Source organism: Ochotona curzoniae, unplaced genomic scaffold, assembly GCF_017591425.1.
Source record: "Ochotona curzoniae isolate NIBS_2020 unplaced genomic scaffold, NIBS_Ocur_1.0 scaffold_4701, whole genome shotgun sequence".
Classification (NCBI taxonomy): domain Eukaryota; kingdom Metazoa; phylum Chordata; class Mammalia; order Lagomorpha; family Ochotonidae; genus Ochotona; species Ochotona curzoniae.
In genome coordinates this window covers 15498783-15513778 of record NW_024467122.1, presented here as the reverse complement: position 1 = coordinate 15513778, position 14996 = coordinate 15498783, and the positions used below count along the sequence as shown (strand labels likewise).

General features: G+C 41.9%; 1 protein-coding gene across 1 annotated transcript in view; it reads left to right on the top strand.

Annotated features, from left to right (window-relative positions):
- The window catches only part of TMEM260 (transmembrane protein 260), a 54819-nt gene that overhangs the window by 2754 nt on the left and 37069 nt on the right, over positions 1-14996 (top strand). The window contains exons 2-3 of the mRNA XM_040968492.1: positions 1769-1800; positions 2511-2662. Coding sequence (XP_040824426.1) covers positions 1769-1800; positions 2511-2662 — 184 coding nt within the window. The remainder of the gene's footprint in view (positions 1-1768; positions 1801-2510; positions 2663-14996) is intronic.

The following is a 14996-nucleotide window of genomic DNA, read 5'->3' as shown; positions in this document are numbered from 1 at the left end:
TGAAGGAGGGAGCAGTGTGTCTGAGAAGGTGGGGGGATTGAGCCAGGCCCTGAAGGGTTTAGCAGAGAATAATGGGGAAGATCCTGCAGTGGGGACAGAATGAGTGTTAAAGGGGCATCCAAGGAGTGGTGGCAGGGCTCAGCGCAATCAGACCTGACCCCATAGGCGTAGGTTCCAAGGGTCTAGGCCTCACAGCGGGACCTGTACATCACACTGTCCGGTTTCATGCAGGAAGCAGAAGGTGGACACAGAAATGTTAAGACACTCTGGGGCGGGAGGGTGGGCCGGGGTAGGTAAATGATTTCAATGTCAAGATGAACAATCAGTCAATCTATCGCTCCAGTGCAGGCCAGAGAAGATGAAGGCCTGAGCTGAGGCTGGGTGAAAATGAAAGAGTATTGAGATATACTTTTGATTGATTGATTTTCTTATTTGGAGGAGTCACAGAGGAAAAAAACAGAGATCCTCCACCCACTGACTCACTGCACAAATTGCCACAGACTACCAAAGCCCGGAGCTTAGTCCACGTCTGCCACGTGGGTGACAGGGGTCCAAACATCTGGGCCATTTTCCAGTGTTCCTAGCACATCAGCAGGGAGCTGGCTCAGAAGTGGAGCAGCTGGAGGGCACCGACATGGGAAGCTGGCATGACAGGCGGTAGCTTTCCGTGCTGAGCCACAGTGCCGGCCCACATTGAAATGTGTGGAAGGATGCATTTCCTAGTGGCTCATCCTAGTTGAGCGTGACCTGCTTGGGATTGCAGGTGTTCAGATTTGGGGGGCGTGTGCCTAGACCTCACCAGCTGAACATCCTGATTCTGGAAGTCTGAGACCTGAAACGCTCCACAGTTGAGAGCTCTTCGGAGCCTGAGGTCTACATCTCAGACTTTCTGATTAGAGGTGCTCGGCCGTTTTCTACAAAATCGTCAGCATCGGTACATGCTTGTACTTCACTGTACTCGGACAGGAAGTTGGGAACAGTCGCTGTGCTGTAGATATGTGCTGTGTTAACAAGCACTCGCTGAGTTACTTGCATCGTGGTTTTAGAAGGAGATCATGGGAAACCATCAAAGACACCAATGATTTAATGATTCAGGGTGAGAAATGGGATCAAGCTTACCAAAAGAACCTGGACAACAGTTATGGTTAGAAGGCACTTGACCTAATTACTGCAGAGAAAGCACACAGATAGTAGTGCTAGAATGAAGTGGCACCTTTCAGGGAGTGCCCAGACCTCAGACACCTGCACATTCTACATAATCATAGATGGTACTAGATTCTTGAGGGATGACACAGCACATTACATGAATGCCCTGTGACGGAACTGGGGTGGTTCAGAATGTTACCAGGAAATGTACAGCGTGAAAAAAAATGGTGTGTGGCTTTCCAAAAAAAAAAATATTTTTGGTATCAAAAGAAACTTGTTGATTTCCATTTCCCACCCTCCCCCCAGATTCTTTTGAACTCTGCTCATTTTTGTATGCAAGTGAGTGCAGCTTTTCAGGAAGGGAAACAAGCACTCTGTAAAAGCCAGAATTCACCTGCGTTGCCACTGACCAGTTATTAAAAGCCATCGGAGATAGTCGGTCCTGTAAGACCTACGGGAGCAGATATTCTTGGGCCGCTTCATGCTGTTTAATCTCTGCAGATTTATAGTCTTAGCCAGTCAAATTAATGCAAAACCCCAATGCAAGCATTTGGATTTTGAAAACTTTGGAGGAGTGTCATTCTCTAATAGTAATTATTGGTTTTACATTATTTTTTCACAGGGGAACTGATCACAGCAGCGCATGAGCTTGGAGTAAGTATTAGTTTTATTGTTTAATCAATGCTCTCATTAACAGTTTTTAGGAATTAAGAAAGTTTAATTAAGCATGGAGTAAAGTAGATTAATTTATTTCCAAACCCCAGTTTTTAGTAACTTATAAGTACAGTACGTGACAATTTACTTAAAGTTTTAAATCCAATTAAACGAAATTATAAAGCAAAGCCTTTCCTATATATACAGTGGCTGGCTTATTACCACCCCAAATTTTGTATAAGCTGTGGAGAATAAAATAAATCGGGTTAACAATTTTTAATAAGTTTATTATTTAATAAACTTGATTATGGTGAATGATCCCTTTAGGCAAGACCTTCCGACTGTCAGTGTGGTGGTAATCCGGCAGCAGTGTGGTCTTCCAACTTTCCGACCAAGGTGTGGTTCCCCAACTTGCTCTCTTTGTAGCCTCGTCCGTGACCCTAGTATACTGGAACGCGCTGCCGAGGAGCTGACAATGCAATATGTCACCCTTTTCTCCTCTGTGATGCCTCATGTGATAGACAGTGCCAACTCCACCTTAGAAGATATTTATTTGTATTGGCACAGGGGATTACAGTAGAACACCCAGCCTTCAGACGGCAAGGCCTGGGTGCCTACCCTGCACCCGGGCCTGAGGAAGGGGCTGCTTTGTGGTACAGCCAGTGTGACACTTCCTGTCCTGCTCACTGCGGCTCATGTGCCCCCCCCAGGTTGCCCACCCGCCCGGCTACCCACTGTTCACGCTGCTGGCGAAGCTGGCTATCACGCTGTGCCCCTTTGGCTCTGTCGCCTACAGGGTCAACCTTCTCTGTGGTTTGTTTGGAGCCGCGGCTGCATCGTTGCTTTTTTTCACCGTTTTCAGGTAAAGTAGTTGATTAGTTAAAATGCCCCCTCAACCCAGTGGAGATGTCGATGTGTTCTGGTCAGAGACGCCCGTGACAGGAGCCTTTTGTTCCCTCCGTCTTTGCTGTGATGTCGCCCCCTTCATTTACAGTAATTTCATCTGCATTCGACTCCTCAAATGATTACACAATTTGTTCTGCTTCCCTCAGTGGAGTGAAGGTGTCACTGGTTCATTATCCCAACTCGTTGGGCAGGCAGAACTAATGAGGTTTGTCATTTTATGAGGATGCAGATGGGCCAGTTTAACTCAACGATGTCAAGTTCACCTTTTGGTAAATGGCAAATATCATTTAATTCCTCACAGGGTCACTGATGGGCAGCTGCTAAGATCTAATTCTATTGTATTCTAAATACAAACATGTTGCATACTTTAAAAAAAAAACACGAGGGTATTAACTCAGGAAACCACATTTGTGATGTGCTTTTAATCAGGTTTCACTTTGTTCCGTTGGAGCTGTAGGGGAGGCCAGCAGATTAGACCCCACTTGCTTCCCTGAGGAAAGCTTTTCTTGCTTTAGCAAGGCTACCTCGCTTTTTAAAAATTAGTCATTAGTTTAGGATATTGCTAAAATTCATTCATCTTTGATATTTCTGTCTCCTTCCTTCTTAATGCCTAACCTTTTCCTAAGAAAAAGATAGCAGAAATGCAATCATTTCTCCAAAGAGGAAACACCAGATTAAAACACTTCTCAAGTTTTATGATGTAAACAAAGCATTTTATATGAAAATGTAGTATAAGTTGAGTAGATATAATTTCAAACATTATTTCAGTGACTTGTGTAATAAAGTCATAATAATGTTGACCTTTAGCTAAATTCTTTTCGTTGTTTATGGAAAGGTTCACATTAACTCTCAAGTGTAAATTTTGTACACAAAGCTTTCAGCTTCTAAATACATTTTGATCATTTGTTCTGTTTTTGTCTGTTTCCATCGAGTCTTACACTCTGCAGTGATAACCAAATCTTCAAAGCTGAGATATTTAAACAGCATATCTTCTGCGCTAATTTGTGTTTTGAGTCCTTTTTCTAAATTACCAGGACAGTCCTTCTTAGGATGACTTCTGAGCCTTTCATAAAGAAGAGCCTGCCAGTATTTCCACAGAGAGAAAAATAATCTTTTATTTTTGAACATCTGTTTTGAAATTTGCAATGTACTGTCCTTTGTTGAACTTGCACGTTAACTCATTTTCATAAGGCATTTTCGGATAGACATTTAAAGCAAGCTAGCACTTACAGTTATTTTGGTAGTTCTTTCATAGCTTAGAAGGTCATGTACGGAACTTGATTATACATTAAATATTATGTGGTGCAGATAGCTGTTAGGCAACAAAAATAAAAGTGACTTGTTCCTAAAACTCTCTGCATTTTTTCCAATACGTCATTGATGCCATTCCACTTTATAGTCTTTTCACAATGCAAATAATTTGGGCAATATTTTTCTTCTGATTTGTCCACATGAAGAAATAGTTCTCATTGGTCGTTAGGCTTGAGTGCTTGGGTTTGAGATGAGCACTCTAGCCAGGGCCTCTTTTCTTTTAATAGAGAGTGTTAATGAAAAATGTAGTGGTTGGCACATGTTTTAAATCAAAACTGCTGTAACTAATCTGTGTTGGAGTGATTTAGTGCTACAGTAGTTTTGGAAAAGTCGCTCTCTTTCAAAAACAGGATGTAACACTATTATCTCTTCTCTACATTTTAAAATGAAAATACTTCATTATTCTGAATACAAATAATTGACAAGGTACACGTCCTTTGGGAGCAACCTGGTTCAAGTGGCAAATCTGTTTTGTCAAACAATAGGCGGCCTCCAGAAAGGAGAAGCCATCTCTATGGTAATAGGACTAACAGTAGCCTATTGATTGAGTGGAAGAAGACATTATACAATGTCAGCTGGCTTGTTACAATTTCATTTGTTGTATGACCTGAACTTAACCTCTAAAACCTTTCTCCTGTGAATATAAACCCAACAGCAGGACACGGTGTCTGTGTAGCCATTACAGTGACGGCTTTTTTCCAGTCCCTGTTACAGTGAAACATGTGCCTTTACACTTTGATTCCTGGGTCAGAATTTATTGAAGAGACATTTCACTACTTCATTCGTTTATGGGCCAAATCATCATTCCATTTTGATGTCACATACTGAAGATTTTGATCCAAGAAAACGGTTCTGTTTTTTCTTTCCTCCCTCACTTAAGAGAATAGCACTGCACATGCAGAGTCAGTGCTGACTGGTGTACAGTAAATGAATTCTTTTAACAGGTTCAGTTATTTTTCTTTTTCGGGTGATTGTTCATGTAGCATCCTCTACACTTAGCTCTCGGGGCAGACATAAAGACCTTCTGTACTTTCTAAACAAAGATTATATTTCAAAAACAAATTTCTGTTTAAATGTGTTGATGTAAAAAGCCTATTTTTTTTTTTCAGTAAACATGACTTAGATTGAAAGAACAATTTATTCGTTATTTCCAACTGCTATGTAATTTTTGCTTTTCTTGCATCTCTCCCTTGCTTTTAAAAGCTGTAAGATATCATTAACGCTGCATTTTTTGTCAGTCTTCCCTAATGGTTGGTAAGCACTCGTACTTGCCTTGCTCTAATGCAGAAAGCATGTGAGGGTAACAGCACTTTGAAAGCAGTTGTTTTCCGGGTGTGTGTTTTATGTGCTGTCCTCTTCAGGAGAGCATTTTAAGCGCGTATTATGTAAGGGGAACCTGTTCTGATACTTGGCATTGATAATGAAGTGATATTCGTTTTACTGATGTGTGCATCGGTGTGTTTAAGATGATGTAGTTTATGACAATTAGGATTTTCTCTTTCTAGGCATGGAAGAAAATGACTTAAAAAAAAACTTGGCAGCATGTTAAAGTGCCCTATTCTATTTGAAATTCACAAACCTCACTCAAATGAAATTTAAAAATTATGCGTTTCCTGTATCATGGATGTGAATACCACTTAAATTTGCTCAATCGCCTAGTGAGTGCAGCGCATAGAGAGTTAGGCAGGAGTGGTGGGGTTACCATCACCCAGTGTCTCCGGCTTCCCTTCGGATATGTACTGGAAGAGAAGGAAGTGCATGGCTGGCAGTGCAGGAAAAGCCCAGCTCAGAATGGCCTGCCTGGCTTGTGAGCCTGGGTGAGGTTCTTGGGGGTCAGCCTTTCCCTTTCCAGCTGTTGGGGACCAATTGGAACCCTCGGGAAATGCATTCTCAGAGCTGTTGAGTGCGCAGCTGAACAAGAAAGAAAACTCTCCCAGGGTCTCTGGCCCAAACTTGGTGCTTATTTAAAGCGAAGGAAGACAGTGACTCACCATTCCAAATGCAGTTTCACAGACATCTTCTTCTAGGAGGCCCTCTTCCGGGAAGATTTCCCGTAGAACATTTTCTATTGCCACTAACATCATACAGTAAGAAATCAGATCTTTTTTAATGTCGGCCAGATCACCTAGGATATGAGAATATTAATAAGACATATTTAAACTATGCCAGTGTACTACAGGGAAGTTAGGATCAATGTCAGTAAGACTTAAAAGTCTCCTGGCGGATGATGTTCTGCCAGTATTTTCTGCATGGCATTTTACAGCTTTTATTATTGTGCATTTCTAAACATTATGCTGCTGCTGAAAATTAATTTGGTTAAATTTCTTTAAAGCAAATGCTCGATTCCGAACCCTGTCTGCCTTTCTTCGAGCTTCGGTTAAGACTGCATTCAATAAAGAAGAGAAGTTAAGATGCCATGCCTTAGAGGATGCAGAATCTCCTGCCTACAGGACATCTGGATTTTCCAGCTCAGAGAGTATTTTAGATTATTGCCATAGAGAATAATGTGAAGCTCTTCCTAATTTCCGAAGTAACTATGCATAAGTAACAAATAGTCACCAAGTTTCTGTAGTTGGAGAAGAATGGGAAATACTGGAGCGTTCATTTCCATTCAGGAGAATATCTGTCTTGATCCCTGGTTAATTGATCATATATTTCTCTCATATTCGCATGAAAATTGCATTGACTCAGACTGGTTAAGCATATTAAGAGCTTGGTTCATTTGCATTTCCTTCTAAGTAAAGGGACATATTAGGCTCAGATAGCAGCGCTGCCTTGGGAAGGGAGAAAAGCAGGGCAGGAACCCTTTCTTAAGACTGTGGAGCCTTCTCTGACAGCTAGTCAGAGTTAGAATTAGTTCAAGGAAATGTTAATAATGCAGTGCCTGGCCTAATCCCTTTGATATCACCAGGTATCCTCCTGTTCATGGGTTAATTGCTTTAAAAGCGAAGGCAATATTCCGAGCGGTGGGCCGCTTCACCTTTTCACAGCTGTTACCATTGAGTGACAACTAAATCCCATGTGTAAGATGAGGAAGAGCTCAATCTCCAATTGGGAGAAAATTTATGTAAACCGCAATCCCTTCAGAATGTGCGGAAGTCATAGACTTTCTTGATTTACTCTGCTTTTCCCAGAAAGCTCTATTGTTCACTTTCCTAAGTCCCATCAACCCTTTGTAGCAGAATATCACAGCGGCAGCAGATAGCTTGAAATATATAAATGCTATCATAGCTCTGATTAATAGCAGTGCTTATGAGTCAAGTCTGATAACAGTGCAGCTCTCCACTCAATTTCAGATACTGCTAATGGAATCTGTCTTCTCCAATTGTAATATGAGAAGGCCTAATTTGCCATGGAGCTTGGAGCTGTCACCAGTAGGGGATTGTGGGGTCAGATGGGAGCTGCCAGGTTTTTGCCCTGCAGCTTGTATCTCTCACTTTGAATAGAGCAGCCCCCTGCCTGCCAGTTAGCTGATAGGCCGCCGTGGGGTTTATGCCACTATATACAATAGCAGAGGGCTACATAGGCTGACTTTATAATTGTGAAGCTAGCTCATACTTCCACAGCTACTGTGCTGCATAATTTCTAATAAGTGGTTTTTAACAAATGTCAGATTATGAAAAGTTTCCTCAATTACAAAAACTTATAAAACATTTAAATTGCTAAATCTGTTTCCTGCCGAGATTTTACCACCGGAACCAGTCATCAGTTATTACGGCTGTGATCACAAATGCATAGATTTCTTAAACTTACAAATAAAATTAGAGATCGCAACTTGGCTAGATGGGCTGTTTTCCCTAGTTGCAAAAAAAAAAAAGAACAGGAAATCAATGAAATTGAATCAGAACATTAACGTATACTTCTTAACTTTGCACAATAGAACTACGTAATGTCAAAGCAATTTACCAACTTGACTAATGGTGTAATGAAAGCATTTACCTACCTTCGTTTTGTTGGTCCCAGTTGCTTGGATATTTTAAGTTCACCTCGTAGACTTTTTGTGTTGAAACGTTTTACAAAACCCTGCAGCATTTTCAGAGTCTTCGGGCACGAAGAACTCGGTGTGATGACATGCTTTGCCCGTGCCTCTGAGGTTACCATGCTGGCTAGACTACCATCCAGCTCGAGTTGTGCCGTTGAGTGCAGAAGGCACTGTTGACATTGAATAACGGCTGATCTTCAAATCACATGGTTCTTTTTTTTACACATTGACTAAAACCTGTGATTTGGGAGCCGCTTTCCACCAGGCCGTACCTCCCCAAGGTTGTTCCCTTCCATCGGGTGTGCTGTTTGGCCTTCAGGGAACACTAGAGAAAGTCAGCCCCACTCAACGTTTCGTTTTCATGCCCATCATCATATAAGCTGATGAGGGTGTAATAAAATGTTACCGTTTTAGACTTTCCTAGTTCCATCAGTTGTTAGTTAACGCATAAATCTCTTTTTTTTTTTTTTTTTGGAAAGGCAGATATACAGAGAGGAGGAAAGACAGTAGATCTTCTGTCTCCTGATTCATTCCCCAAGTGGCCAAGAGCCAACGGCCAGAGCTGCACCAGTCTGAAGCCAGGAGCCAGGAGCTTCATCCGGGTCTCCCATGTGTGTGCTGGGCTTTGGGCTGTCCTGGACTGCTTTCCCAGGCCACAAAACAGGGAGCTGGATGGAAAGTGGGGCCACCATAATTAGAACTGGCACCCATATGGGATCCCAGTGTATGCAAGGCGAGGACTTAAGCCACCAGGCTATCATGCCAGGCCCTAATGCATTAATTTTAATGCTAATGGAAAATCTGGAATTGCATTTCGTTTCGGGAGCGTCTTGGTCATCTTAAGCCCTCCGTTCCAGTTGTGCTTTTTTCCTTGCCGAAGGCTTTTGGATTTTTGTCCCAATTTTCCTTAGTGGTTTTTAAATCAACAGGAATAACTTTGTGCCTGTCCTTTTAGCATACTCATAGATCATGCTTATGGAACTGAAAATCCCGGGCCAGGCAGCTGTGCTTGTGGTTGAACTCCATGGAAGAGCACTAACTTTGGTAGGAGTTTTGTCTGTTGTGACAGAAAATTTGTACTGAGAAAGTGGAGGAAAAGGACTGACTAGTGAGTTTCTGAAAGACACAGACATACGGTCTCAGGTCCAGTGGCAGTGGCCTCAGGTCCAGTGGCAGTGGTCTCAGGTCCAGTGGCAGTGGTCTCAGGTCCAGTGGCAGTGGCTTCGGAGTTGGGTCTCACTGCGGTATACTCTGTATTGTGTTCTTTATGTCTCAACTCAATAGTGGAAAAGATGTGGATGCTGCTGCTGTGTCCGTGGCCACAAACTGGAATTTTCCTTTGAAGCAACTGGCATATATTCAGAGTCAAGGATGCGTCTGTTGGAAGAGCGAATGGTAACCCAAAGAAAGCGGTCAGCTGTACTTAGGTTTTTCAGAAGCTTAGCTGCCCAGTTTGACTGCTCTCCAGGTAGGCTAGAGAGGTAACTGTGTGGTGTGAATTTTATACATGAGCCAGAAGGGAACATCTGTATCACGTGCACCCACAGGACCCAGGAAGATAAGAACATGATGGGGGAAGGATGGGAGGTTTTCTCTTGGCCGTGTCCTGCCTTCCCGTATTCCTTCCCAGTAGTTCACTGCCAGGTTTCAGTTGTCAGTCTGAGTTGACACCAATAGACATTTATTAAACACTGATGTTCCCCTGCTGCCTGGTGGCCTGCCTACTCGAATCCCACCTACTGCAGGCAGTCATTCTCAGTCCGGACAGAGAGGAGTGTCCCCTCCAAGCTGGGTTCTTTGCATGCAAGTAACACTGAAGACAAATACATTCATGAATTTTATGAAGCACATCAAATGTGTGTTCTGAAAGAATTTCAGGTTTCCGTTATTTGCTTTTTGATTGAGGGTTAGACAAACATCTGACTACACATGAAAATCAAATACTGTGTGATGGAAAGAAAAATATACCTTATCATCAATAGCAAACCTGTGTCAGTGGTGTAAATTGTAACCTCCTGGTTTATCCGTTGTGTCAACAGATGGCTACTGCTCCGTAAGTGAGAAACCCTCACACAGTCAGCCCCTCTCTCAGGAATCCCACCCTGTCACGTGGATCTCTGCCGACCACAAGGAAGGCAGCTGTGTTTTGACCAAAGAGTTAGGATATTCATCACATCTTCCTTACCCCCGAGGGAGAACTTCCTGTCATGCGCATTATCTGGATGTAACTTTAGCCCCTTTCCTGCACTTTTGGTCACACCGTTGGTGTGTCTTTCCCCACTAACCAAGTACTGTTCTCTCCTGGAGTGGGAGCATGCTTTTTGTGCTAACTCAAGTAAAAAGCAATTAGGAAAACTCACTGACTGAAAACATAAAATATATTTTACATAGAGAATATTAAATATACTTACTTATATAAACCATACCTCCAGTGACTTTGGATCTGATGTTTTAAATTAGCTATATTTTGCCCATTAGTTTAGTACCTTGAAATTACGTATGCCTCTTTAACAGTATTAAAACTTGATTTTGACTCTTGGTCCTGTCAAGTGAATATCTTTTACATTATAGTCATGTTATTAAGATTATCCGCACAATGATGTTTGATGTGTATGATTTTTCCTCATGTGGCCTCGTCAAATTTACCTTTCTAGAAGTCAGGTTGGATGCTAAAAGCACATATGTCACTTGAAGCCCTATCTTTTTTGATTTTGCTCAGTGTTAGATATGATTAGCTCTTGTATCTAATTCACTGTAAAATGTTCATAGGTTAAAATGAAAAATAATTTAGACTATTTAGAATATATTAGGGAGATCTGGTGGAGAGTTCCCATTTTATTGAGAATCTCATTTGAATTTCTCTTCCTTTTTTGAATCTTTTATTAGTTTAGGTAGAGTAATTTGTTTCTGTAGGAAAATGGTTAATGAGCCAATTTTAAGATTCTACTTTAGCATATTAACAACTCATTAGATGCAGTTTTAAAAATAGTAATTACCTAAGTATATTTGTTCAAGAGGATAAAATGAAAATTGAAGGTAGGGCTCATGGATTACCAAATGCAGACATTATACTGATTTTTTTTTTTTTACTATTTATTCTATTTTTTTATTGCAAAGTCAGATATACAGAGAGGAGGAGAGACAGGGAGGAAGATCTTCCATCTATTGACTCACACGCCAAGTGACTGCAATGGCTGGAGCCGCATTGATCTGAAGCAAGGAACCAAGAGCTTTATCTGGGTCTCCCACGTGGGTGCAGAGTCCCAAGGCTTTAGGCCATCCTCGGCTGCTTTCCTAGGCCACAGGCAGGAAGCTGGATGGGAAGCAGGGCTGCTGGGATTAGAACAGGTGCACATATAGGATCCCGGGCTGTTCAAGGCAAGGACTTTAGCTGCTAAGCCACCATGCCGGGTCTGACATTACACTATTTTTGGTTATGTCATTTTTCTTTGGAGAAAAAATGATGAGAATTAACATGTGGGAGGGCAGTTAAAAACTTTTATTTCTTTTCATTTTATTTGAGAAACAGAAAGAAACGTATGTTCCATCTGCCATTTCACTCCCCAAATGCCATGATAGGGCAAGATCAGACTGAAGCCAGGAGGCCAGAACTCAGTCCAGGCTTCCCATGTGGGTGGCAGGGACCTGGTCCTGGAGCTGAGCATTAGCGGGAAGCTGGATCAGAGGCAGAGCTGCCAGGGTGTGACCAGGCACTTGTTGTACATTGCCAGCATCCCTGGTAGCAATCTAACCCCTGCAGCAAACACCGGTCATGTGACAATTGTTTTGTCTCTTGGGGTACTTATATTTACAGTTCTTTTGCATAGGATAGAAGGCAGCTTGTTTTAAAGGCTCAGATCAACAATTTCACTTAAAATTCTCACACAAATTATAATATCAGACTGTACATGGCTTCTCTTCATTTTTTAAAGAAAGATTACTTAGCCAGTTTATTTAACAGTATTCCATGCAGTCAAATTTATAAGTAATATTTCAGTCTATTTTGCTTTGCCAGAAAATTGCTAATAGGGGCAGGAGTTTAGTGCCACCATTAAACCAACTCTTGGGATGCCTGTATCCTGTGTCACAGTACTTGACTCAAGTCCTGGCTCTGCTGCTTCCCATCCAGCAGCTTTCTGCTATGGGCACCCAGGGAGGCAGCAGGGAGAGCTCAGGAGCTGGGGAGACCTCGATTGGGTTCCAGTCTCTTGGCTCCAGCCTGGCCCAGACTTGGCACTTGGAGACATTCGGGGAGGAAAGCAGCAGTTGGAAGATCTTTTTATTTATTTCAGATAGAGGTTAGGGGGGAACACTCTTTAAACGTTTTCTTAATGGGGCTTGCAGCCTTTCTGGGAGGCATAGTGGAGTGGGAAGATACTTGGAGAGAATGTGTGCCTTGATTAATAGAATTATTTCCTAAAGGTTGCAGCTAACTTAACTAATCATTTATTGTAGAGCACCCCTATATTAACCGGAATGACATTTGACTGGATATAAAAGATGACGAAGGCCCCAGCGATCAAAAACAGACCGAGTCTATTGAATACCGGGAAGTCTGCAAGTTCTTGGGAAAATACCCCCTTTTTAGGCTCAATAAACAAGAGCTAGAAATACTTCCCAGTTTCCTCTGAGCAAGTCTTAAGATTTACCTTCAGACATATTCATCGTGATTTTTACAGCATCAGCTCTATAAACCATTTGCACATTTAGTGTTTTCTGTCTGATATTCAGTAGCTCATTGATAGGAAGGATTCATTAATGCTTGCTTCAGTAGAAGCTAGATTGGGGGACAGGCATCCTTAAAATGGCCACATCCCTGTTGGAATCCTTGGGTTCGATAGCAGCCTCAGCTGCTAGCTCCGGCTTCCTGCCTGTGTGCATCCGGGGAGACGGCAGTGATGGGAGACCTGGCTTGATCTCCTGGCTCTTGAATTTGGGCTGGCTCAGTCCTGGCTAATGTGGACATTTGAGAAGTAAATATGCATGGGCACTCACCCTCTTGTCTCTTAAGCAAACAAAAACCATAAGATGAGGACCTTGAGGGATTTTGTTTGAAATTCTACAGAAATTTTGGGTTTGAGGGATTTTGTTTGAAATTCTACAAAAATTTTGGGTAACATAAGGAATTTTCTTTGTGAAAGACCATATAAATAACTATAAACCTTCTAGATTCTGTGATTGCCTTGGAAATATTTATAGACAAGGAATAAATCAAGTTATATGAAAATAAACTGTGGGTTTTTTAGATTTATTTATTTTTATTTTAAATGCAGACTCACAGAAAAGGAGAGGCAGAAAGAAGGATCTTCCACTTACTGGTTCACTCCCCAAATGGCCAGAACTGAGCCAATCCGAAGCCAGGAGCCAGGAGCTTCTTCCAGATCTTCCATTCGGGTGCAGGGTCCCAAGGCTTTGCGCCATTCTCCGTTGCTTTCCAAGGCTACAAGCAGGAAGCTGGATTGGAACTGGGGAAGTCAGGACATAAACCCAGGCCCATTTGGTATCCTGGTACTTGTAAGGGGAGGAGTAGCCAATTGAGTCATCTTATCAGGCTTATTAAACTGTTTTTAAGTAAAATTTATTTCTATACTATTGCCAAAAGAATATCTAAACATTTGAATTAAAGGACAGAAGGATTAGGTGAATATTTTTTAGTTCTGGGAAAACATATCCATATGTACCTTACTTTACGGTTTCTAAAAAATTGATGTAGCAAATTCAAAATGAATCCTTACTCTGTCAATTTCATTTGTTGCCAAGACACCATTTTTCTGATAGCAAAGGTCAGCAATACTAAGGGATGTGGTTCTTAAAGGAAATTTACTCCAACACCAGAAGGCCTTCTGCGTTAATCTCTTGAAGTTAAAAAAAAATCTTTATAATGGCAACTACTTTTAAGTGATATTTTAAAATCGCTTTAAGTTGAGATCATTTGGACCCATTGTTGTTTGAAGAGCGCTGAACCTGAAGAGAACTTGTCTGAAATTGAATATATGATAAAACCTTCCATTTACAAGGTCAAATCACTTTTCTAGGGACATACACACACATTTATAAGGTGTGACATGCTGTTAATCTACAAAGTATGGTAATATGCTGATGTGGCTAGCCAATAGTGCCAAAGTACAAAATAAAGTTATTTTAGTTTTGTAATATGTTACACAGAGGATTTAAAGTTCTTCAAATTTGATTTCCTTATGTTTTGATTGGGTTACAGACAGTTAAAAATGTGTATGCCTCAGATTCAGATTATTTTAGAAATACAGAAAAACTCTACCTAAATGTGGGGTCCATTTAATTTATTTAAACCACTAAGAACCTGGTAATGGGGCAACTGTGCCAGTCTTCACAGAAGCACTTCTGGGAAGACTTGGGGAAGGTGCTGGCTACAGAGTTTTAAACCATATTTGGCAATGAGCTGCATGAAATCAAAATTGGGATCCAGAAACAGCCCCACTTGGCACAGAAACCCACAGGTAGAGAAGCCCTGTGCGGGTCCAGGGACTCAGAAGCTGGTCAGTGCCACTGCGACAGGAAGTTGGAGATAGATTCTATTAAGAAAGGAAGCCACAGGTGGCCCGAGACCAGCTTCTTGAAAGATCTCTATCCCGATGAGGAGCTTAGAATTGTGGTCTGTGGTTAAAAGGGAAGTCATAAACGCCGCAGGGCAGATGTATTATAGATGTCCCGTCCTGGTGGCAATGGCAGGCGCACGCCTGGAGGCAGAGAGCTGAAAGGGGACAGAGTTGTGTGGACTGGGGTCTGTTTCCAAAATAATTAGGAGCAAAATTGGCAGGCTGTGAACTGTTGATCAGTGAGAGAAAGCTTTGATGGGATGCAAAGAGAGTGGAAGTCTCCTGGAGCAGGAATCGTTTTTCGATAACATGAATCATGCCCATGCTGACATTGGACTTCTGTGGGTCATTTATAGTTGGTGCGGCACAGGGGCGGACAGCAGTCGGAGGTATGAACATCTGACACTGAGAGGGCAGTGCTG